Consider the following 25,249-nt stretch of genomic DNA (forward strand, 5'->3'; position numbering starts at 1 on the left):
GACAGATTTTGTCACTTCTTTTACTTCTTTTACTATGACATAACTGAAGTTGAGTCTGTCTGTCTGTCTGTCTGTCTGTCTGTCTGTCTGTCTGTCTGTCTCTCTCTCCCTCCCTCCCTCCCTCCCTCCCTCTCTCTCTCTCTCTCTCTCTCTCTCTCTCTCTCTCTCTCTGTGTGTGTATCACTTCTTGTTCAGTTGCATTGTCTACTAGGCTGCTACTACACAGGAGAATTAATGCAGTTTGTCACCACTTTAACCATCATGGTTCTAACCTATGGAATCCTGGGATTTGTATTTTGTTGTGGCACCAGAGCTCTCTGACGGAGAAGGCTAAATAACCTACAAAACTATAAATCTCAGAATTCCATAGTATTGTGTCATGGCAGTTAAAGCAGTGTCAAACTGCATTAATTTTGCAGTGTAGATGCAACCTGGTAAGAGTGTGCTTATAAAAAAGACGGTCTAACTCTCTTTTGATGTGCTTCAACAAAAATTGTAAAGTGGCTTATGAAAAATTGCACCAAGTTAAATTGTAAAGCGACTTTATTATTTGTAGTAAACTCAAAAATGTATCCTGAGTGTTCTTTTCCACTTATTTTCTTCCTGCAACATTTCATGAGAAATTCTTTCATTTCTCCTTATTTTCCACAATTTTGATGATTTCGATATACCATCATTAATCATAAAGCTGAAAAGGCACACAACAATAACAATACATTCAAAATATAATATACATTATATAGAGAACAACATATTCAAAAAGATGGATTTCCAGATAATATTATTAAAATAAATGTTTATTGTCAGAACTGGCTGTTGTAAATATTTTCAATTCTTTAAAGATGACCTAACTCTCCCATTGCCATTTTCATGGAATACTTTTTTTTTGGAGAATTTTTGGAGGGAGAAAGTTATTGAGTTATTCTGAAGATATTTTGCTATGTAAGTAAGCTTTCTGGATAATATCTACCAAAATATTTGCTTTGCATTTGTATTTTTTCCCATTTTTTAAAAAATGTGAACTTTTAAAAGATTATATCTGTTGTTATTATCCCTAATAGTCACTCCATGCATGAAAGTCTCTTACTTCTAACTAAAGAAGGATGTTACTTTATTTTTCCTCTGATAGTTTTGTATTATAAAGTCATTTTTCATAATAAAGGCATGTCAAACGCTTGAATTTTACAATTTTGCATGGTTTACCTGACTACCTTTTTGTAAAAAAAAAAGTTTATTCACCATAAACGTATTCCATCCTGTTTCCTCATTAATCTGTGTCTTTGTTTGTTTGTTCTTTTTAAAAGAACAACACAAAAATACATCTTAAATTATATTTAAATATGTTTTTCAGCATCCATTTTCTGTCACGCATGCATTTTACTTGCTTTTTGGAATATTTGCACTAGAAAATTCTAAGTGCAAAACTCTGGGGATCGTTTCATTCCAGTCTGAAGTTTAGTTCCAGATGTGTAAAAGAATTCTCCAATATTTGCTATCTGAAGCATTCCTGCTACTGACCTCCTCACAAAATACTATGTGCAGAGAATGTTATGGATTATATTTGCTGTTTTTCAGAAGAAAATATTAATATATAGGCTCTCTTAAATTTTCTTCATTTTCTAGAAGGCACTAAAGATGGATCTCTTCCGGTGGGCCTACCCACCTCATCTTTTATAAGAGATCTTAAATACTCTGCTTCTGATCTGATTGTATGAATGTTAGTGTAAATGTTAGTTATTTTAGTGAATTAATAGTAATGTTATTGTTTTAACAATTGTATTTTATATGGAATTGTTTTATTGCTGTAATCCCGCCTTGATCCGCAGGAAGAGGTGGAAAATATAATTATTATTATTATTATTATTATTATTATTATTATTATTACTACTTTCCTGATTCAGTTAGATAAAGATACAATGAACATGACAATAACTGCATTGCTGTATCATAACAAAGTTCTCTGGTGTCGACCAGGGCTATGATGTAGACGGAGCCCCTTCAGATGTAACTGAACTCAAGTTCCCGTAAGCAATCCAGATAATGATGAGGTATGATAGGAGCAGAGGTTCATCAGTATCTGTAACTCCACTCCAATATGTTTTGGAAATCAGTATTCTGCTTCTAGCCGTGACCAGAAAAATGATCTGAGGAAAGCTTATAGCAAGGCATTAACTACTTCCACGCTCCTATTCCCACCCCTGAAAGAAACAGATATTCAAAATAAAACTCCAAGATCCATTTAGCTATCACACCTTGTAATCATTGATAGATTTATCTGTCATGCATTTCTCTAATCCCACATTCAGTGCAGTTTAAATCTGCTTAAATACTACATTTTTGGCAGTTGGCTATAGTCATTTACACTGATATGTTTATTCTGTGTTTTAAACCAAAACTAACAATCCTTGAGACTATCATTAACCCCAAGAGAAAAGAGTGAGAAATCAATGCAATATCCCAGCTTCAACAATCATGTCATAATGATGTCTCTTTTTAAAATAAATAAATAAATAAAAATAACAAGTTTTATTGTAAGTTAGAGTTTTCGAATGTATAGTTTTTCAATTAAAAAAAGACTGCGGAAATCAGTTACACACTAAATTGGATTTTTCAAATGTTTTGAGAGTACCAAACTGAGTAAAGTTGGAAAGAAAAAAAGTCAGCCAAACTAGACATTGTTAGTAGCATCCTTAAATATGTACTTTCTCCATGTATATCCCATATTTCCTCCAACAAGAACAAGGTGGCACACAAGAGTTCCGCAACTCCATTTTAGCTTCATGAAAACCAATGTGAAGTAAATCAGGCTGAAAGACAGTGAATGGGAAAGATTATGCAGTAAGATTGGCAAGGATTTGATTCCACCTCCTTGGTCCCACCTCCTTTAGCACCTTAGCCAGTACACAACATTCGTGTAGTATTTAAGACTAAAACCATCTTTTTCTTCACAACAACAAAACTCTTCTATCCAAATTAAATCTGCATCATGGGCAGAATGAGGTTTTGGTCTTTCCTTGGTGCTATTTTCCTGATGAAAATCACTTGAAGCCTTTCTTTTTAACTCCTAAAGCTGAATTTTTCTGCAATTATATCTATGTCCTGGACAATTATATTAATTCAATTATCATGAAGACTAAGACTGCTTAAATGAACTCACTATCACTGTGTGTGAGACGGTGTTTTCATACTCTGGGTTTAAGTATTAAAAACAGGATGGAGGAATATCATGAACAAATGGGTCTTTTGTTAGGCTTCCAATTTGTTTTCTTTTTTCTTTTTATGAATTTTTATTAAATACGCATAATAAAATAACAAACACAAGTACAATCTATACCAATGTGACTAAAAACTACCATACTTAAACTATGAACAAACAAAACAACAACAACAATCCTAACATGAAACACACAAAATACTAACAAACACTACTGATTTCTTCCCCTTCAAACCAATGGCTGCAGTCCCCATTACTCCACTGCCTTTAACTTATACTACACAAGGCTTCTATGATATAAGCAAACTCAGATCATTAATTTGCTTGCTAAATTCATTATTGGTGGATTTTCTTCTGACCAATAAAATATGCAATATCTGTACAATTGCAACTTCCTAAATAACGTATCTTAGCAATGGATTTTTTTAAAAAATGTAATCAAATTAACCATTTTCTTAAAAACAAATAAAGTATTTGTTTGATTTACAGAAGAATGAGTTGGTAATTATAATTTTGAAACATCAGGAATCAGAACTTTTTTGCTGAAGAACAAAACCCATGTAACTTCACAAATGTATTATGACTTTAAAGACAATAGAAACAACATTCAAATCTGTGCAGACTTGTGGGGAAGTATATCGTCCCCAAATGGGAAGGTGTTGACCATGAGGACGCAAACCTTCTTGTTTCCACTATCGCTGCCCAGGTTAGCTTCTGCAATAGCATGCTTCAATGCCTTTTCTTTGACAAATTAATGATTTATCTCATTTAATAATCAGCCTTGTTCTCAGTGCCTGCACCCGAAATAGGGCTGTGGTAAGGCTGAGCGTTCAAATGCTCAGAGCCCTAATGCCGCCTGCAGGCCACAATCTTGGTGCGCGCCCATCCAGATGACGTGTGGCATGATGATGTCCCAAATGACGTTGTGCACAAAGGGCATCATAATGCCACACTGGGGCACTTATGGCAACCCTTGTACGGCACAAATAGGAGTTGTGTTTCGCGGCTTCTTTTTAGACCAGGTTGGGGGTGTGGCATGCGGTTGCCATGTCCCCAACCCAGCGCTTCAAGGGACAGCATAGAGCCACCCCTTACGGGTTGTTTGTACAGTCCCATTGTGATGAGGTGCTAAAGACTGAGTTGTCTCCAAAATTATAACCTCTGCTTTATTTATCTTAAATTTTCATTTCAGCTCCACAACACCACATACAATTCAGAATGCAAAAGGGGAATATGACAGAAATATTTATTTTGGTTGGTTTTCCTGGAGGCCTTGGACTGCAAATGTCACTATTTATGATTTTCCTGACTACATATGTACTGACAGTAATGGAGAATGTGCTGATCATTGTACTAATCAGGGTGAATGCCAAGCTTCATAAGCCTATGTATCTCTTTTTGGGTAATCTGTCTTTCCTAGAGATCTGGTATGTATCTGTCACTGTCCCCAAGATGCTTACTGGTTTTGTGACAGAAAAAAAGGACATCTCTTTCATTTGTTGCATGGCTCAGCTGTACTTTTTCCTGGCACTCGCATGTACTGAATGTGTCCTATTAGCTGTTATGGCCTATGACCGCTATGTTGCCATCTGCAATCCACTGCGCTATCCTGCCATTATGAGTCAAAACCTCTGTATCCATTTAGCAGCTGGTTCCTGGCTGAGTGGCTTTTCCATTGCCATGGGGAAGGTCTTTTTCATCTCACGCCTAAGCTACTGTGGACCGAATGTCATTAACCACTTCTTCTGTGATGTTTCCCCACTTCTCAATCTGGCCTGCACTGATATGTCATTGGCTGAACTCATGGACTTTCTGCTGGCCTTATTTATTCTCCTTGTTCCATTCTTTGTGACAACTGCCTCCTACTTCTGCATCATTTCCACAGTGTTGCGCATCCCTTCAGCCAGAGGGAAGCAAAAGGCCTTTTCCACATGTGCCTCACATCTCTTGGTTGTGACTATTTTCTATGCTGCCTCCCTTTTCATCTATGCACGACCAAGGGCTCTCTCCACCTTTGAATCCAACAAGTTGGTGTCTGTTGTCTATACAGTCCTAACACCACTTCTCAATCCAATCATCTACTGCTTGAGGAATCAGGAATTCAAGGATGCCCTCAGTAAAACAATACAGCGAGCTTCTTCAAGAAGCATGTAAAAATATAATACAGCCTAACATGGAAACACCAAGGTATCTGGATGGCTAACTGCTTTAGGATGTATCAAATGTCTGAGAGTAGTGCTGCCAGAGAAGAAGGGACTGCATGCTTCAGAACTGAAGAAGTTCTGTATATTTTCATTTTCACAAATGCATCTATGTAGGCTCAAAAAATGTATACTGATATCATTGAGACGGTGTAATATTTTCCAATAAACTGTTATTTGCACTCTGGATATGTATCCAAAATCTAGGAAAAAATGATCATGTGGAGGGGGTAGCATTATGTCTGCTGGCTACATTTTTAGATGTTAATATTCTTTTTCTATTATTCTCTGCTTAGGTTATGTTAGTAAATTTCTCAGAGACTGGCTAATTGTAAAATAGGACTCTTTATGTTTTGGACTGTCCCCAAATTTCCCTATTGTTCCGGCAAAAGGAAAAAAGCAAATGAAAATATTGGTTAGTGTATGTAAGCATTCAGTGTGGCAGAAATGAAGTAGAAATAGTTCTATGTTAAATGAGCATTATTATATCTATGCAAAAACATATTTGCAATGTGTATTTTTTTATTTGGTGTGAGCACTGCAAACATTTGAGGTTCTTATTCCCAAACCAGAAAATCCAAAATTCTGCCACATCACTGGGGCTAAATTCATTGATATGAACACACTAAGAGAGGGAAACATAAATGGGGAAGATAAAAATATCATGGTAATGCAGGAAACTGAAACACTATATGAGACTGAAGGGTGTGGACAAATGAAATGGGTAATTGCTTTATTCAGAACTTTTGGGTTGAATGATAATCTAATTAAAATTATTTTTAATATTTTGTCTATTTTTGTTGTGTTTTGTTTTCACTTGTTTGTTGATTACTGTTATGAATATATTCCAAAGTGAATGTTTTGAAAATGAAGATCTTAACCTGGATCCATTCAAGAAGGTCTATTTTGTAGAAGGTGGAAAAATGTTTTTCTATTGCTTCTGGGGATACGATCTGAACCAGCTGTTTTATTTACATCAAGTATATTTCTACTATATTATTATTATTATTATTATTATTATTATTATTATTATTATTTCCCCCTTCCAAGGATCGAAGTGGCATTACATCATTAAGACAACAAAATACAATTCTAAAAGGACAATCTGTAAAATAATAATACTGAATTACTCCTGAAAATCCAATCATCAGAAAATTTTTCAGTCATACTGAAAATAAGCCTGAAATACTGAAATAAGCCTGAAGACACCAGATCATGTCTTATCTTGGAAGCAAAGAAGGTTCAGCCCTGATTAGTACTAGGGTTGGGGAATTCCAAGACATAGCAGAGGCCACAGGTTATATTTCAGAGCAGGGCAGTGGTGAAACCACCTCTGAGTATTCTTTGCCTAAGAAAGCCCTGTGAAATTTATGGGGTCACATAAAGCCAACAGGTGATTTGAAGGCACACATAGAGACACACAGACACACACTAAGAAGAACTTTTTGATGATAAAAATTGTTTGACATCAATTTTTGGGCATCCTTCTTTGTTTTTGTAACTTGTCAGGTTTGGTTTAGCTATGTGCTTTCTTCACCGGAAAGTATCTGAATTAAATTATCATTGTTTTTCCAAAGTAGTATGTTTCATGATTGCCAGAACTGGCCTTAGCATTTTGCAGAGTGAGATGGCTGCCACATGTACCAAATTAAGGGTGTCATAAAAGAGCAGTGAATTCTTAGGTATTCACGTAGTTACTGTTCTGTTTACTTCCAGGGATAGTGGGGCATGCTTGTGGGATTTGCAAGTGCTGACATAATTTGGCTGGCTTTGGATACGATGTACTTTAATATAGGTAAGCGAGGGCACTATTTTCACCCTCAAGCAACATACTTTGTTGGACCCATTGTGGAGGAGAGTAGAAGGAAGATGAAGCGATGGGACCTGCTGGTGTAAAATTGCATAGCCAATAGATTGAAAACATGGGTCTGGCATACATGTTAATAATGGATTTTAAACCTTGCACTTGTGAGTAACACATGAAGAACCATTCCAGATTGAATAAGACTATAGATTATCATCTCCAGGTCTTTCTATAATGCAGAGTTAGAGAGAGACATCTGCCAAAGAAAGTCTGCATACACAGACATCTGGAACTATGGAGATTATCACATTAATGGATAACCCAGCTCCCTAATGGGATGCAGCCAGGTTGCGGGATGCAGGTAGGTATTATCATAAGTAATTATTTGTTGCTGCCACAAGGCAGCTGCATCCTGGGCTTCAGAGGCTGCTTTTTGAAGCTGAGAGCTTTCTGAGTTTGAAAAGCAGCCTCCCCTACAAAGTGAGGCTGGGACCCAGGATGGAGCTGGGATGCAGCCGCCTGGTGGCAGCAGCTGCAAATTACATGCATTAATACCCACCTGCATCCTGCTAGGGAGCAGTCAGGTTATTTGTCAATGCGACTATGTCCTATGTCTGCATACATAGAAATAGTGCCAGTTGTGCAAGCTTGCACAGTGGATGTAAAGTTTGTATACATAGATGTCTATACTCCTTGCTGGCATGTGGTGTCATCAACTTTGGGGACAGGGCTATGAACTAGTAGCCCGTTTCTGTGCTAGGAAAAGACCCTTTTCATGTTCTTATGCTTCAAATCTGAGAGGGGATTTTTTTTCAGTGCACCTTTTTGTTAACTGTTTTTACTGTGTTAATCAATCATTGCAGTTTTGTTTTGGATCATTAGCAAGTGCCAACACTCTGAACATTTTTAACTGAAAGAGTGGTTAGAAAAGAGCTAAATAAATAGGTGATACAATGCTCCCTTGCCTTACATGGGGGATCTGTTCTGGACACACACACCCTGCATAAGGCAAATAGCATATATGCTTGAGCCCCATTAAAAATAATGAGGCTTGTGCATGTTGCACAACATGTGCGGTGCAGGGAGGCATACCACTGTTATTTCCATCGCTCGGCTTTCAGAGTAAGCTGAAAGCCACGTAAGGGGTGCCTGTATATGACATGGGCACACTGTACCGATCTCACTATCCACTAAAACAAATGATTTATCATCTCTACCATCCAGGCAGATCAGGCTTATAACTGCATTTCGGTGCTCAGATTAGAAGCATTGCATTTCAACTGACATGGTTTCATCCTATGGAATCCTGGTACTTGTAGTTTGAAGACATATTTAGAATTTCCTGTCACAGAACTCTAGTCTATTCCTGTGGACTATAGCACTAGAACTATGCCAGGATTGTGTAAGATGGACACATGGGAACTGAGATGATATCACCATTTTATAATCACTTAGTATGGATGTATCCCATGTCAGTGAAGAGGTGACAGCCATTATTCATTAGCTCTCCTCTGATTCAGATTATGGCTTGAGCTAGCAAAGAATTTAAGGAGAAGATGCTTGTTTCTGAGTAAAACAGGTCATTACAAGATGAGCAAAGCATCCCACCCTCAATTTATCCACTGCCCCCCCCCCCCATCAAATGTCAATGTTATCACTTTTATATGTCTGTGACATTTCCCTCTTTATCTTTTTCTGAGGCAATCTTTGACATTTTTGGTTCAAACACACATCCATACGCATAGCAGTTCTCCTTGATTTCAGATGGTTCATCTCCAACTTTACATTAATTATTGATGGAGCCTTGGATCCAGATATCCACAAGGGAAGTCAGCCTCAGTGGGTTTCCATATTTACTCTGTGAAAAGTTGCTCTTAAGTAAAGAAGGCCCTTACAAAACTGAGGGCAAAGTATGGGATGATGAAGAAATGGGGAGGCTTAGGCATTAGCAAATTCTGAGTCTCCCCTTCCTCTATGTGAGTTTAGGTTTTTCCCCATGCAAGGGAATCACTAAATCCAAGTCGCAATGTGTCATGGTCATAGGGGATTTTAAAAAGTTTTTCCTAATGATAATGACCCAAGAAAAAGAGAACTCAAAATGATGCTAGAAAAAGCTCCTAGAAATTTTCCTGTTATTGTGGGGTGAAGACATCCTTAAAAGAGATACCTCACTACTGAGCCAGAATATGTCAACCTCCACAAAGACCTCTGCTGCATTTCACACGGAAATCAACACCAGGAAGACTATTCTTCTTGAGGGATTGTTCTTCTTGACACCTCGAGGGTGAAGAATTTCCGTACTTGAGGCGGAGTTGGGAATTTACTCAGTTTCACAATTTCTTTCTTGCTGGGTGAATGCTTTGGAATTTAATCCTTATTTTCATATTTTCTCCCCTTTTCACTGTAAGTAAAAAATCACATGTCTGTTTTTCAGTCCTTTTACATACTACTTGGTTTTGAGATCATCTGTATTTTATTCAATGTATTTCCATTCTTTCCCCATATAGTTTAAAATCTGGTATGGGACTGCAAGTATCATATAGAAAACCTTGCTGAGATTGAGAGTTTTCTTAATGGAACTCAGTAGTTAGTCTTTGCTTTACTCTAATGGGGAAAACTGAAACCTATTTACCAAATAGCAATTCACCAGAATTTGCATATCTACAAGGCATAAAGCTGTTCATTGCCCTACCAGAAGGGAAGAAATCTTTCTACATTTCTGCAACTAATCAGAAATTCAGCAGAATGCAACAACAATAAGATCTTGGAAAGGAAAATTTTGCTGACAGATTCTCAAATGTGGTTCTTGAATGTGAGTTGCCCACATTTAGACATATACATCTTTTTCATAGTAACTTCTCCAGCTGTCTCAAAATATCACATTGAACATTAGGGAACTCTATTGAATGGGATGAGCTATTTTGTAGTGGGGACAAGGACATTCACCAAAAGAGTTCAGTAGCCTTGCTGACAGTGGAAGACAGGTCCTGGATCCAACAAACTGTAGTTATTACTTGATAAATTATATTCATGACAAATTCCACCACAGTTTTTCCTGCAAAATGAAGTGAGAGAACTAAATCTTGTTGATATAATTTGAAGGGGAGTAGATATTATCTATAATGTGTTTATAATTACTATGAATTACTGCTTTCTCTCACAAGATATAAATTATCAGCACAAATGAAAAATAGAATTCATTTTAAGCATCCTTAAAATATTGTTTTTAGAGGTTATTAAAGTAATGAAGCCAGTGGAGTGTAGAAGTCTGAGTGCTGGAACTTCTGGAATGAACAGGTTTTCCTAATTCTTTATTGTGCCTTGGATTTTCTAAATTCTAGTTCAATAAGAAGAATCTCTAAATGCAGAACATATATCATTTGCAATAGCTCAGAGTTCTTTTAATGTCTTTAAATCTTCTTCTCATTCTGCTGGTACAATCCCATACAATGCTAGTCAGACAGAGGTCCCATAGGGTGAGATGCATATATAGATATATATTCAGTGGAGATGTTGAAAACAATAGGACTTACGTTTTCTATTACTGATTGCATTTGCATTATTTTCTACGACACTGCTCTTAAGTATGAAATAAATCTAGATGCATACCACTGAATTCAAACTCTCTTACTCAAAGGTAAGTGAATATAGGATTAAATTCTCATCTGCATCCCTCTTCTAAAGTGATACGATCAATGTGTTCCATGAATTAATGTATGTTTGGTCCATGTCAGTTCTGAATGTGTTTAGTCATGAATTTGCTCTACTCAGTATATGCATTGCATTGTGTTATGTGTTTTAAAATGAATTTGCATTTACTTTGGCATGTAGGTTTCCCTGACATATACATGGAGTGTGTCAGAATGTTGGTGCTAATTGTTTTTGATCAGTGTAAACTGTTCCACTCTGATCTTACTTTCTACCACTTATGGTGTAAATACACGAATTAAGAGTGTAAAACATACATTGGAAAAAATAGATTGCAAGCTTTGAATGCTATTAATCCTTAATTCTATTGCTCATAAAGATGCCAGAAGGCATGTTTATCCCTTTGAAAATTTCATATGGCAGGATGTTTGTGGCCAGTGTATATCTGGGGAAGTGGATTTAAATCTTGACATTTCATGTCAAAATAAGGGCATCAGTCTTAATGGTGTCAAGAGATTCTTTTTGTTTTATGTAAAGGTGAGATACAAACATTACATGGAAGAAAATAATAAATTAGAAGACTGAATGAGTCAACACACGCATGAAGTCAGTGTACCTATTCTAATTTAGTCTTACAGTAGGATTTAGCCCCTAGTCAATTTTTTCTTATGTAATTATTACCTATATCCTGAAGGATATGATAGAGAGATTTTTTTTATTTTGTTTTCTTTTTTGGCAAATATGTAGGCAGTGAAATCCACTTTGTCATCTTTGTGTGCCTTCAAGTCATTTTTTAATTATGGTGACCGTAAGGTGATCAAATCTTTCTTGGTAAAATTTTGTTCAAAGGGGATTGCCATCCTCTGAGGCTGAGAATGTATGATTTGCCCAGAGTCACCCAGTGGGTTTCCACAGCTGAGAGGGGATCCCAGAGTGCTAGTCCAGCCGTCAAACTAGTACACCAAGCTGGCTATCTGAGATATCCACTAAATGTGTAAAAATAACCAATTAGTCAAGACAGGGCATATTTAACACCATTATTGTGTCTAGGGAAGATTTCTATGCACTGAAAAGCAGGAAGAACACAATCATCCTCCCTTATGAAGCCTCCATGCACTGCAAAAACCTTTTAAAAACCTGTTCTGGAAACCTCTCCAGATCAGGCTGGAGCAGACAAAAATCCCCAAAGCTACCACACAGTTCATGATATATTTAAACCAATATATTGTATTGAAACATGGATAAGGATCCTTTTTCTCTCTCTACTAGATTCCACTACTTTTACCAGTGGAATCAAGACTCTTGCCTTCTCTCTATGGCCCTCCATTGCTCAGAAAACAAGTTGCATATGGCATTTTTATGGATGAGACAATTGCCCCTTTATGATTCTGCTTGTAGAAATGACAAAATCCAGTGGAAATGTTATGCTGGATCCTAGCCTTAGCAAGCACATTTATACATGTTTACTCAGAAGTAACCCCCAATGTATTCTATTGGTAATTAGCAACTTTATTTTGGTCAAGTTTTATGCCAAACATGCAACTTAATCCTCACTTGTATTTTATGGGAACTGGTGTGGATTTTGCACTGTGAAATTAGGCTTCTGAATTAGAAAACTTGGCTGTATATGTGACATGAACTTTGTACAGTCTAATGGCTCTGTATAAAAAGTCCAGACTCTTTGTACAGTTCAAGGGCTCTGTATATAAAGTCCAGAGGCTTTTACTGTCCAAGGGCTCTGTATGAAAAAATAACTTTTTATTTTGAGCTTTCTGTGTGCATTACAAATTGTGACATCTTCATTTTGAATATTATTACAGTTTCACAACAACAGGAACTAATCTGAGATGCAGCTGGCAAACTGGACAGAGGTGTCTGATTTCATCTTGATAGGTTTTCCTGGAGGCCTGAAGCTACAGCTCTCACTATTTACAGTTTTTCTGGTTGCTTATGTACTGACAATAATGGAGAATGTGCTGATCATTGTATTGATCTGGCTGAATGTCAAGCTTCATAAGCCTATGTACCTCTTTCTGAGTAATCTTTCTTTCCTGGAGATCTGGTATGTGTCTGTCACTGTCCCAAGGATGCTTATTGGCTTTTTGACAGAAAAGAAGGATATCTCTTTCACTGGTTGCATGGCTCAGCTGTACTTTTTCATTGCTCTGGCATGCACTGAGTGTGTCCTATTAGCTGTTATGGCCTATGATCGCTATGTTGCCATCTGCAAACCACTGCATTACCCTGTCATCATGAGTCATGACTTCTGCATCCGCTTAGCAGGAGGCTCCTGGATAAGTGGCTTTTTTGTAGCCTTGGGGAAGATGGTTTTCATCTCACGTCTGAGATATTGTGGCTCCAACATCATAAACCACTTCTTCTGTGACATTTCTCCACTTCTCAATCTGGCCTGCACTGATATGTCACTGGCTGAGTTGATTGATTTCATTCTTGCCTTACTCATTCTCATTGGTCCACTTTCTGTAACAATTGCTTCCTATTTCTACATAATTTCAACAGTGCTGCGCATCCCTTCAGTCAAAGGAAAGCACAAAGCCTTCTCCACATGTGCCTCACACCTCCTGGTTGTGACTATTTTCTACTCTGCCACCATTTTCATCTATGCACGGCCACGGGCTCTCACCTCCTTTAACTCAAACAAACTGGTATCAGTTGTCTACACAGTTTTTACACCACTTCTCAATCCAGTTATCTACTGCCTGAGGAATCGGGAATTCAAAGATACTCTCAGCAGAATAGCTCACAGGGTTTCTTCAAGTAACATGGATTAAAATTACACTGAATACAGAATCATTAGGATATCTGTAGGGGCAACTGATTTTATATGAATCTACCTGCTTTTTAATGACTGCACTAGAGAGTGTCCTTGGGAACTGGTTGCCACTATTTGTAGTTATAAACTATTTGTAGTAATAAAGTGGCATGTTTATGAAATCAGATGACAACACTGTTTAAATTTCATGCATATTGTTACTACTTATTTTTATTCATTTTGGAAACTTGTTGAAAGGAAGCAAATAAATCATTCAAAGAAGTAAGCAGTACTTTAGATGCTTTATGTATCTTGGCTGAAAGAGAAGATTAAGAGAAGGCTTTTGTCCATGTTTTCAGAACATTTGTATGTCACACAGAGATGACAAAATGTCTTGCCTCTGAGTGCGGTGGAGTCTCCTTCTTTGGAGGTTTTTAAACAGAGGCTGGATGGCCTTCTGTAGGGGTGCTTTGATTGTGTATTTCTGCATGGCAACGGGTTGGACTTGATGCCTCTTGAGGTCTCTTCCAACTCTATGATTGTATGAAATATGATACATATGTATATCTCATTTGTGGATCAAGCAGTATATAATTTTCTCAGGCCTGGTACAGACCTCTGGAAAAGGGTGGGGTGGCGGCGGCCTGTTTGGCTGTGCAGGTTCTTTTTGAAACAGCTCTGGCACATCACGAGATTTACTATTAAGCCTTGCAACTTGAATGATTCTACTTTAACTGTGACCACATATCAATCTAACCCATTGTAACTCATTTAAGGAAGCAGGTTCAAGTCGGCAAAGACTCATGCTATATCTATCTTCCAGTTAGTATCAAAGATGCTGCAAAATCTCTTTGCATACTGATTTTCCAGAGTATGTCTTTGCATTCAGGTTTATACAAGCCTTTATCCATGCTATTACTAATGATGATGATGATTAGTATTCCACCATTTCCACAGCCCTGAGGTTCAAGGTGGCTAAATGCCAGCTACAATAATCTTGAATCTTCTAGACCTGATTCAGATCATTGGCAGAATGAGATGATCTTCAAGTCTGGTTTCCTGATCTGGTGTCACCATGGGCACTAAGCATGTTATTAGAGACATGTGAGAAATTTGTTTGGTTGCACTTCAATGCAAATTTCCAAACTTTTTACTCCAAATACCTAAAGGCAATTGGCATGCAGATGTCAAAATCTGTGCTTTCTTGAAGTTTAAGGTTGAGTCAGAAACTAAAAGTATAAACTGTTACATTCATATTTTCAAAATCAGAAATAAAACTACATATATTTGATAGATTTTATCAAACAATGGTCATATTGTAAAAAATTCCAAATACACACACATCTTATATGTACATTTCAGAAAGGCATGGGAAAATGCATGCATGGGGGTGGGGGGATATATGAAATCTCTATGCTAAATTTTAGAAAATGTGTACAAAATGATATTCACATTTATTTACAGATTCAAATGTTCAGTGTGGAAATGGGATATCCATTGCAGAAATGGCACAGAATGGCCTTAAACATGGATAATAATTAATAATTTAATATTTTTTTTTATTTATATACCGCTATTCCAAAGATCATAGCGGTGAACAGCAAGTAAGCTAATTAGCAAGTAAGCTAATTTGCCCCCAACAGTCTGGGTCCTCATTTTAGCTCCCTCCTCGGAAGGATGCAAGCCTGAGTCGAGCTTGGGCCCTTTTGCTGGTCTTGAACTCGCAACCTTGTGGTTTTGAGTGAATGGCTGCAGTACAGGCATTGAACCACTGTGCCACCATTACCTGCCATTAGCCTGATTTCACTCTGATTTGAATTTAAAGGGCTTTATACAAAATGCAGTCCTGGGCCTAATAATCCAAGAAGTTTAAGAAAGTAATATTTAGGTTGTTTTATTTTGATTTAATCTGTTTTCATTAATCTTCCCTTTCTGTTTGATAGAGATGGAGGGAATATTCAAAACATTTTTTTTAAAAAATGAAAATGCTTCTTAAGTGTTGGAAAGCTCTAAGAAAATGAATAATGCACCAATGAGTTCAGAAATTATTCTGTGCAAAATTCATCCATGGGCTGGCATCCTGTCAGTTCTGATGTCACAAGTTAGTCTTACAACTTTGTAAATGGTCCCTATTTACATTTACAATCATAATGACACTGCCATAATTTTGAATGTCCTCAAAATTCACTTTAAAATCCACCAAACAGAACTGAGAGATGGAGTTCTGCAGCACTGGCAAGCGAGGCACCAGCAGATTATGTATCTAGTTTATTCCTGCCAGTGAGCCACAGTTTGCCAAAGAGTTGTGAGAGTACCCCAGAGTCATCCCTGCTTTTGTTCCTCACACAGGCCCTGTGCAGACTAGCAGTTTGGGCCAGCCTGGGGGTGGAGGCAGAGCACCGTGATGTTGCGTGCTACACTGAACAGTGTGCGGCATCACGATGCTCCTCTGGCGCGGCATCTACATGAAGCAGTGCTGAAGGAGCACCATAAAGCTGTGGCACCATGGCTATAGCGTCTTTTTGGTTGCCACGGCCCCAATCTAGGTGTAAAAGGGGTGGCTACATGTTGCCCCTTTGGGACTGTCTGTACAGCCCCACAGTGAAGAGCTGGTAGGAGTGGGCTGGACATATCCTTCAGTGCCCCACTCACCACATAGCTATGTCTTCATAGCTATGGGACAGTACAGACCACCCCTTTCAGGGCGGTCTGTAGCTGCCTGTTTTTGGTCCACAGCATGGCCATAGCTACCAAACTGCCCAGCAATGCTGCGGACCACAAAAGGAGCTGCCTAGAGCGGTTCCTTTTTTGGACGTCGTAAGGGCTGTGTTGCAGCCCGTATGACGTCTCTTCCTTTGCATGACGTGTGGGCGCTGTGACGCCCACACATCATGCACATGCCCCCCGTGTGGGTAGGGCGGCACTGTAATGGTGCCGCCCACACATAGTGGGACTCGGAACCTTGCAGTTGGTGAGCGGTCTCGAGCCCTACCATCGCCACCAGGACGCTGCATCCTGACGGTGTGTACTGGGCCAATGTATCTGATGCAGGATCTTGGCCTTTTCTTTCTTTTTTTAATACTCATAAGTTTTACATTTCTATTGCTATTCACATGTGAAACAGAACATTCATAAATGTTTATTCCTAGGCATTTCACTCCATGAATTAGATGAAGTAAATTTAAATCTATGAAAGCTTATGCTACCAACTTTTTTTTTCTCAGTCTTGCAACAAGATTCCTTTGTACTAGACTGGGAACACAAATAATCCTAGGATGGTATTACAAAATGAAATGTCTAATGTTAGCAATCCAGATGCCTGCAAAATAGTTGGCCACTGAGTTTGATCAAAAGCTTTTGTATATTTTTGTAACCTGGGTGATCTGAAATCTTCTTGGAGAGACAGAGCACTATAAGCCTCCTCTAAATAAGGTTCTGGTTATCCCTTTTGCTGACCTCAAATTCCAAGAATCATTTTTCTTGACCCCCAATTTTCTTGGAGCATTTTTCATATCTCTCCAAGTTAAGTAAACAAGAATTATGACCATATGTGTGTATGGGGGGGGGGGGGAGAGACTACACAGAGAGATGACTTAAATAATTGATTATTAGTGAACATATCCCTAAGGTTATTGCTGAGAGAGATGCATTAAGTCTCCAGTGTGTGTGGAACAACACTAGAAATAGCAGCACTAAGTGAGGAAAACCTACTTTCTGTGTCTCCAACTGTACAAATTTTTCCTGATACGTTAAAAAATAAGAAACAGTAAGATGTAGGATTTTAAGCATGTGAATGAATTGAGAAAGACAAGCAAAAGAGATTATCACACTAACTGACTTTAAGATTATCAGCGGAAAATTGTATTTCTTTTATGAAGAATGTAGGTATCAATGCTTCATTCAATAATAATATTTTTATATAATGGTTAGAATGTATTTATGTCACCTGAATCATTTTGTGACTCCAGTAGATCATTCTGTTCTCACTCTGTTAAGGTGAATATATATATATATATATATATATATATATATATATATATATGAGAATCTTGCAATGCATTCTGATTAATTATTTTAATATCTATTTAATCTTCTTCTTCTTCTTCTTCTTCTTCTTCTTCTTCTTCTTCTTCTTCTTCTTCCTCTCTCTCTCTCTCTCTATCTATCCATCTCTATCTATCTATCTATCTATCTATCTATCTATCTATCTATCTATCTTCATTCTTTCTTGGATTTGTTCTTCCTGCCTTTCTACTTTATTGAGAAAATACCAAGCTGCAAAAATGTGTTAGGAGGACCTTTTGCTCACTAAAAGATCAAAGAATTAGAAACTCCTTCAGTATTACTTGTTAAGATGGGTACGGAGAGACTGGCAATAGGCTGTCATTTTAATAAGGTTAGGAAAACTCAGGGATTCCTACCAGCAGTGGTACTGCAGTAATGCCATGTTTAGAGGTTGTACCTCTGAATTCCAGATGCTAGTGACAAAGTTTGTGGGAGGTCTGTGAGCTTTACATTCTGTTTTCAGAATTCCCAGAAATGCCTTTGTCATTATAACTCATTGGAAGGTGTATGGCTCTTCCCTTGCAGAGGTAGAAAAGTACAGGTGGATATGTTGTCTTTGCTAACAAAAATACCTCTCTTTTTTATCAGTTCTTTCAACCTCTGTAGTATACCTTCTCTTGTTACCAAGGCAGGGAAATTACCTGTGCCAATCTGTTCATGTGAATCAGTGCTCCATGTACATCCAGCAGCACCAGTTCTCATGAAAGTAGCTTGGAATCATATGTGGAGACATTTAAGATGACTTGCCTCCAACATATTCTATTTTGTAAACAGGTAGATATATCTGAAGATATAGCTGTGATCTAGATAAAGCTGCACTTATGAAGAGTACATGCAAATTATATGCATTACCCTTCTTAATTATGAACAGATTTTGTTTACAGTAAAAGCCTTACTGATGAGTTTGCATATTATTTTGTATTTATATATCAATGATACAAGGTGATATCTACCCATCCATTTATCTTCACAGATGTATTTCTGTAGTCTGCAGTCCTTGGCCTACCCAGCCCTATATTTTGTCCATTTTTAAGATGGAATAGTTGAGTTGAAAGTCCATATATTATTTTCATATATAATAAGAATATATTATGTCCTCATAGAATTCATCATCTACCACTAATTCACACTGAGAAAACAAAATCTTTGAGGTTCTGAGCTTTTTTTTCCCAAGGGGGAAAAAGCAGTACAAGTGTTAAGACTTGCATTCTATTCTGCCTAAATATCATTTCATTTAGTTTGCAGCAATTGGGTACAACATGAAATGAAGTTGATGGACCCTTACTCAAATCTAGGTGGTCATGCTTTATTTTCTTATTTTGAAGTCAGAGTGTGGTTTGGAAATAAATAGATGTTGGACTCGAATTTGAATCCTCACTTGGACATGGAGAACCAACGGGAGACCTTGCGGAAGTCACACTGTCTCAGTTTCAGTGGCAAACTCCTTCTGAACAAATCTTGCCAAGGAAATCCCAGCTACTTGCACAATAATTTGTATGCTAATGTTGTTTGTTGTTTGGTTGTTTGGTTGGATGGTTGGGTGTCATTTATTCGATATATGTGGTGGCTAGTTTTTCTGGGTTTCTTTGGGTTGTTGTTGTTTTAAAAAACTTGGACACAACTAAATATTTTGTGAATGGCTAATCCTCATATTATTTTGTGTTATTTTTGTGAATGGCTAACTTCTTATAACGACATGCTTGTCCATACAGTTTCTTTATAATGTCCTTTAATGTGAGCTTTCATGTAGCACAGTTCAGTTTCCTGGAAGTATGGAACACAGTCTGAGATGTCCAGAGATATCTATAGCATGCATGGTTGGGGATGGAACATTGACCATGAGGTCAAAGAGAAAGAAAGCCTCCTGTATTTCTGGTATAATAGAGATGGGGACCCTTTGGGGTTTGGCTGCTTTAGATTCTTTAGGGGTCTGATGTGGACTTTAGAACCCACACAGACATCCAAAGGCCCTGATACACCCTCAAAAGGCTTTAATAAATTATTCATCACCTTTTAACAAACTTTTGAAATCATTTGCAGATTTTAAAACTCTTTCTGGATCTCACCTCAAGTAGACCCTGCCCCCAATGGCTTGATACACAACCTGTCATAATACTTCTGGTAATCCAAAAATGGCACTCTAAAGCTCTAGAGCAGTTGAAATTGAAGAGGTGAGACCCTCCATTGTCCAGAGCATACCCACTCCTACTTTAGAGTAACTAAAAAAGTACAAACTCTGGATGTCTACTCAAAGGTAAGTCTCCACTGTGTTCAGTTAGACATACTGGCAGGTGAGATAAGAAAACAATGGGACTAGCTTGATTTTAACTGTGCTGTAGACTGAATAATCTTGTCTGTATCCATACTATTCTACTGGGGTTTTTAAAAGGCTCTTTATTTGTCTTCTATTTCTTTGCTGCATGCTTGTATGTTTAATAGTTTTTGTTTTGCTTTTCTATCATTCACCTGTGTTTATTTTTTAAATGTATGGAGAACTCGGTAACACACATCAGCACATGTCTAGCATTTTAAGATGGAATTCATTAAATCTGCAAATTTGTGTTGTGAATAATCACTCATTTGACAACTTTCAAAAGATAACAGGGACAAATATAAAATCCTCTTACAATCATAGCATGTTTTACAATATTAAATCTTTTATTTCCCCTTTTATTTCCTTCTTTCTCACTGCATTGCTAACCAGAAAGGATTTCGACATGGAATCTGCCAACAGGACTGTGGTGAAGATGTTTATCATTTTGGGGTTCCCAGCTTCTCCACAGCTCCGCATGTTGTCCTTCATCCTCGTCTTGCTTACTTACATCCTCACCATCACAGCCAATGTAGTCATCATCTCAGTAATCAAGTCAAACCATAAATTGCAGCGTCCCATGTACTACTTCCTTGGCAATTTCTCATTCATGGAGATCTGGTACACTACTTCCACTGTGCCCAAGATGCTGGAAAGCTTCCTGGCTGGTGGGAGTTCAATCACTGTGGCAGGTTGTATAGTCCAACTTTATCTTTTCTTTTCATTGGGCTCAACTGAGTGTTTCCTTCTAGCTACCATGGCTTATGACCGCTACTTAGCCATATGCCGCCCACTTCATTATCCAACCCTCATGACCCTGCAGTTAACCACTTGGCTGGTGACAGCAGCCTGGGTGGGTGGTTTTATGGCTCCTTTGCTACCCATTGTGCTAATATCTCGGCTTTCATTTTGTGAGCCTAAGGAGATTCGCCACTTTTTTTGTGATGCTGGCCCACTCCTGAGGCGGTCATGTGGCAATGCCTTTCTCAGCTCTACATTGGTCTCAGTCCTGGCTTCCCTTGTCATCCTCAGCACATGCCTGCTCACTATGGTGTCCTACATCTTCATCATCTCAACCATCCTCCGCATCCCTTCAGCCACTGGAAGGCAGAAGGCGTTTTCCACCTGTGGTTCACACCTTACTGTGGTGGTGATTTACTATTCCACAGTTATCTTCATATATGTAAGGCCCATTTCGCCTTTCTCCTCAGAGCTGGACACCATAGCATCAGTCTTTTATGCAGTAGTTACCCCACTGCTCAATCCAATGATCTATAGCTTGAGGAACAAGGATGTAAAAGAAGCTTTGAAGAAGATGGTGAGAAACAGCAGGGTGTTTGTGAAGAGTATTGGAGCTCTGACCATGATCTATTGATAACAAAGCATCAAATGAGCAAGATTAAAGGTGCTCCTTGCCTCTAATGTGCCAAAGCATTTCACTCTCTTCCTTTTTTAATCAATCTTTTTTCATCTCATTTTTCATCTCTCCCTCCTTCCTCCTATACAGATATAAATTGGTTTAACAGTTCTTTGCTTCAAGGATCTCTGAGAAGTGTCGCTAGGACAAGAAAAGATTATAATGGGAAATTTAATCATCCCCACCAACCTACAGTTCCCATGTCCCTTTTAGAGGAAGCTTTGTCACAGCGAACCAATGCAAGTTTAATGCCACAGAAACACTTCCCCCCCCCCAGTGTTTTTTTCACATGGCCAACACCCCGGAGTAATCTAAGACTTTTTCATTATGAACAGTGCTTATATTTCTTTTGTTGTGTATATGTTTTGAAGAAAAATAAATAAAATGTATTTATTTAAAAGTGTTATAACATCTTGGTGGATTTTTTTCATCCCCCACACTAAGTGTTAAATAAAATCTTATCAAAATATTTGCTGCACAGTAAAGGCTGGTTGAAGGACAACTTGTCCCTTCCTTGGATATTTTTGGAAGCTGAGGCTGCATTTTTATCTGCTCAGTTATTAGGTATGTAATATTCCCAGTTCACCAGGACTTTTTATTTTATTGCATATATACACATAACATTTTTTCTCACCATTTCCTCTGCTGGAATCCATATTAAAAAAATCATTAAAAAATAGAAAACAGCAACAAAATGCACAGCATTAAAAGCATTAAGAAAATTCAAGTAGGAGTGAAGACCTAAGCAATGTGACTGAAGTTTGTTTATTTGTTTTTAATGTGGGACACATTAGGTGGAATTACAATCTTGAATCTGCTGGAGATTCACATTCAGGGACATGATGGACTGAATGTGACCCCCAAAGCCTTCTTTTGCAGCTTGACAGCACCCAACTAGAGGTTCTAAAACAATGAAGATCAGGATGCTAGGAAATGATGTCTGTGGTGCACTGCCTTGGAAGAAGTAATTGTGTCAAGTTCCTGAGGGGTCTTTTCAGGTGCCTGTTCTTAATGTGTCCTGTTACCAAGTAAGTGCTGCTGATATTATTTCCCAGCATCCCAACCTCCAGTGCCTCAGAAAAACTGAGAGTGGCATGGGGTGTGATGGAGGGAAGACACAGACCTGCATGTTAATGTAGGATCTCATAGGATCTGCATAGTATAATTTAAATATCAAAACAGTTAATCATCAACTGATACAATAATCACAGCACAGCTTTTCATTATCACATGGATGTGATCCAAAGAGACAATGACAATAACTATTACACAAATGTTGGCTGTAGGTGAGTGAGTGCTTTAAGGGGCAGGGCAGGGGAACCTTTACTTTGTGAGCCTACATTGGCCTACAATTCATCCCAATGAAGCCACAAAAAGTCCAGGAGATACATTTTCTACCAAAGGTTTATTCCTTCCCTCAAATACAATCCCTGTTAATTCCACCCAAACTTTCCTTTTTAGAATAGAGAAAAGAGAGATGGACTCCCCTCCTTCTATATTTTATTAGAGATCAGAGAAAATGGAGTGAATACAACAGCACTCAGCTCTCAGTTAGGAAGAAGCCCAGGGAGGTGTCCCATTTGTCCCATTTTTGAATTTATCTCCAACTTCTCACTGGAGAAGTACCTGAAAGCTTTGCCTAGCACAGGATAGAACACTCCTGCAGTTGTCATTTAGTTTACACACACAACTGTTTTCCCCTTTCATATTCTCCCGAATGAAAGTGAGGGCTAAAATAAATTTTGTCTCCCACTACAACATCTGTTCTGGCATTGCACCAATGGAAATGAGATGTTAGTGGACACTCAGGAGCATAGTCATTCTCCTTGGCATCATCTGGCTCATGTAGAGTAGAGATGGCTGCCATCAATGGTACAAACAGATTGGTGAAAAAACAATACATTCTGAGTATCATGAACATGATTATACACATAATTATTTAACTTGCTATTATTTGGTTCTTTTTTTTTTACTGCAACACATGGTGAGGGGAAAACACTGATGAGGGGTGGCTGCTGCTCTTTCTTATTCCCTTGTTCTCATTTCTTATAGATCTTAGGATCTCTTTCTTGCTATCTTCATAGCCATGTTTAGGGATGGGGGAGAGGACCTTCTGGAAGTCCATGCCAGGGGATGTTAGGCTAGCCCTCACCCCATTGCTTTCTCCAGCTGGCAAGGACCTTGGGAGAAAAAATGATATGCGTCAAATATTTTAATAAAGCCGTATTCTCAATGTGCTTCTCCTTCAAGATATTTCAACTTTCATTCCCCATCATGCTTTACCATTGGAAATGCTATCTCAGGGATGTAAGAGATGGAGTTGAAAGTATCTAGATGAATCCCACTTACAATCACTAGTATGATTTCTTAAATTCTTTGGGGCAACATGAACTTATGGACAAATTTTCTCAAGGCCTCTTTCACTTCTTGATTCCTTAAACTGTAAATAAGAGGGTTGACCATTGGAGTAAAAATAGTATAGAAAACTGAGAATACTTTGGTTGAGCCTTTCATGATGGGGTAATCTGGTAGAAGATAAACAATTATTAAGGACCCATAGAAAATGGTGACCACAATAAGGTGAGAGAAGCAGGTGGAAAAAGCCCTTTCCCTCCCAGAGGGTGAAGCAATTCTTAGAATGGCTGATATGATGCAAATGTAAGACGTTACTGTTAATATGAATAATGGGAGAGTGAAGAGAGAAGATAACATGAAAGTAACCTCTATAATCCATGAAGTATCATCACAGATCAGCTTACTCAGAGGTATGAAATCACAGAAGAAATGGTCAATTCCATTGAAACCACAGTAAGTTAACTGTGCCATCCATATAACCACTACAGAGACAGAGAAACAACCACTTATCCAAGACCCAGCTGCTAAAGAGATACAGACCTTGTTATTCATATAGAGCTGATATTGCAGTGGTTTGCAAATGGCTAAATACCGATCATAAGACATCACAGATAATATACATGTTTCTGTAATCACCAAAAGGCCAAATAAATATAACTGCACAAAGCACCCAGAAAAAGAAATAGTTCTATTTCCTGTTAGAAAGCTGGTCAGCATTCTGGGCACAATTGTTGAGGAATAGCAGATCTCCAAACAAGATAAATTCCCCAAGAAGAAATACATTGGCGTGTGAAGATGCCTATCATTCACAACCAAGAAAACAATGAGGAGGTTTCCAGTCATGGCCAAAATGTAGATGCTAAGAAATAGCAAGAAACAGAGAATCTGCAGGTCAGGGTGGTCTCCAAATCCCAGAAGAATGAATTCAGTGATCGTGGTTTCATTTCTCAAAGGGATTACCTAGTGGAAAAGAACCATGCAAAATATTGTGATGGATTATTATGAAAATAAAAGATGTTCTGCAAATTACATGGCTGCACCAGCGATACAAAAGAGAAAGGGGCTGAGTGGCCCCTTTTTCTCTCTCCCCACTGTTGTCGGGGCATGAAACCCCAAGGATACCCCTTTCAGGCCCCAGGGAAGCGGCATTTTGGCGCTTCCCCGCGACCTGGAAAACCGGCGGATCGGGGCCTCTGAGGTTGCTGCTGTGACCGCTGAGGCCCTGATCCGTCGGAGAAAGGGGCAGGTGAAGGTGCCCCAAAGGAGCAGTCTGTATCCCACCTCAGAGATCTTTGATGACACAGCAAAGAAAAAATCTCAGGATCCCATAGGATGGAGCCACGGCAATTAAATCACTCAAACTGCATTCATCCTGCAGTGTGGCAGCACCCATGGAAACCAACTACATAAGAAAGATAGGATTATTTTTTATTCATTATTTATTTTAGCAGTAGTCCAGAT

General features: G+C 38.2%; 4 protein-coding genes across 4 annotated transcripts; 3 read left to right on the forward strand and 1 right to left on the reverse strand.

The window, feature by feature from the left end:
- The first annotated feature begins 4,432 nt into the window (after window positions 1-4,432).
- LOC149303409 (olfactory receptor 6A2-like) lies at window positions 4,433-5,368 on the forward strand. The gene has a single exon (XM_089480236.1). It carries the CDS (start codon window positions 4,433-4,435, stop codon window positions 5,366-5,368), a length of 936 nt encoding a protein of 311 aa, XP_089336362.1.
- A 7,346-nt stretch (window positions 5,369-12,714) lies between these two features.
- Window positions 12,715-13,659, forward strand: LOC149303410 (olfactory receptor 6B1-like). The gene has a single exon (XM_089480692.1). It carries the CDS (start codon window positions 12,715-12,717, stop codon window positions 13,657-13,659), a length of 945 nt encoding a protein of 314 aa, XP_089336818.1.
- A 6,751-nt stretch (window positions 13,660-20,410) lies between these two features.
- Window positions 20,411-21,391, forward strand: LOC149303411 (olfactory receptor 6F1-like). The gene has a single exon (XM_089480694.1). The coding sequence runs from the start codon at window positions 20,423-20,425 to the stop codon at window positions 21,389-21,391; it is 969 nt and encodes a 322-aa protein (XP_089336820.1). The 5' UTR covers window positions 20,411-20,422.
- A 2,409-nt stretch (window positions 21,392-23,800) lies between these two features.
- LOC149303412 (olfactory receptor 9K2-like) lies at window positions 23,801-24,742 on the reverse strand. Its single transcript, XM_089480695.1, has one exon. The coding sequence runs from the start codon at window positions 24,629-24,631 to the stop codon at window positions 23,801-23,803; it is 831 nt and encodes a 276-aa protein (XP_089336821.1). The 5' UTR covers window positions 24,632-24,742.
- Between the last annotated feature and the right edge of the window lie 507 nt (window positions 24,743-25,249).

Source organism: Sceloporus occidentalis, unplaced genomic scaffold (assembly GCF_023333645.1).
Source record: "Sceloporus occidentalis isolate IW3139 unplaced genomic scaffold, rSceOcc1.0.p SCAF_14, whole genome shotgun sequence".
In the NCBI taxonomy this organism is placed as follows: domain Eukaryota; kingdom Metazoa; phylum Chordata; class Lepidosauria; order Squamata; family Phrynosomatidae; genus Sceloporus; species Sceloporus occidentalis.

What these genes read in the sequence shown, in the direction of transcription:
- LOC149303409 (XM_089480236.1), top strand. Translation starts at nt 4,433, where the DNA reads ATGCAAAAGGGGAATATGACAGAAATATTTATTTTGGTTGGTTTTCCT.
- LOC149303410 (XM_089480692.1), top strand. Translation starts at nt 12,715, where the DNA reads ATGCAGCTGGCAAACTGGACAGAGGTGTCTGATTTCATCTTGATAGGT.
- LOC149303411 (XM_089480694.1), top strand. Translation starts at nt 20,423, where the DNA reads ATGGAATCTGCCAACAGGACTGTGGTGAAGATGTTTATCATTTTGGGG.
- LOC149303412 (XM_089480695.1), bottom strand. Translation starts at nt 24,631, where the DNA reads ATGACTGGAAACCTCCTCATTGTTTTCTTGGTTGTGAATGATAGGCAT.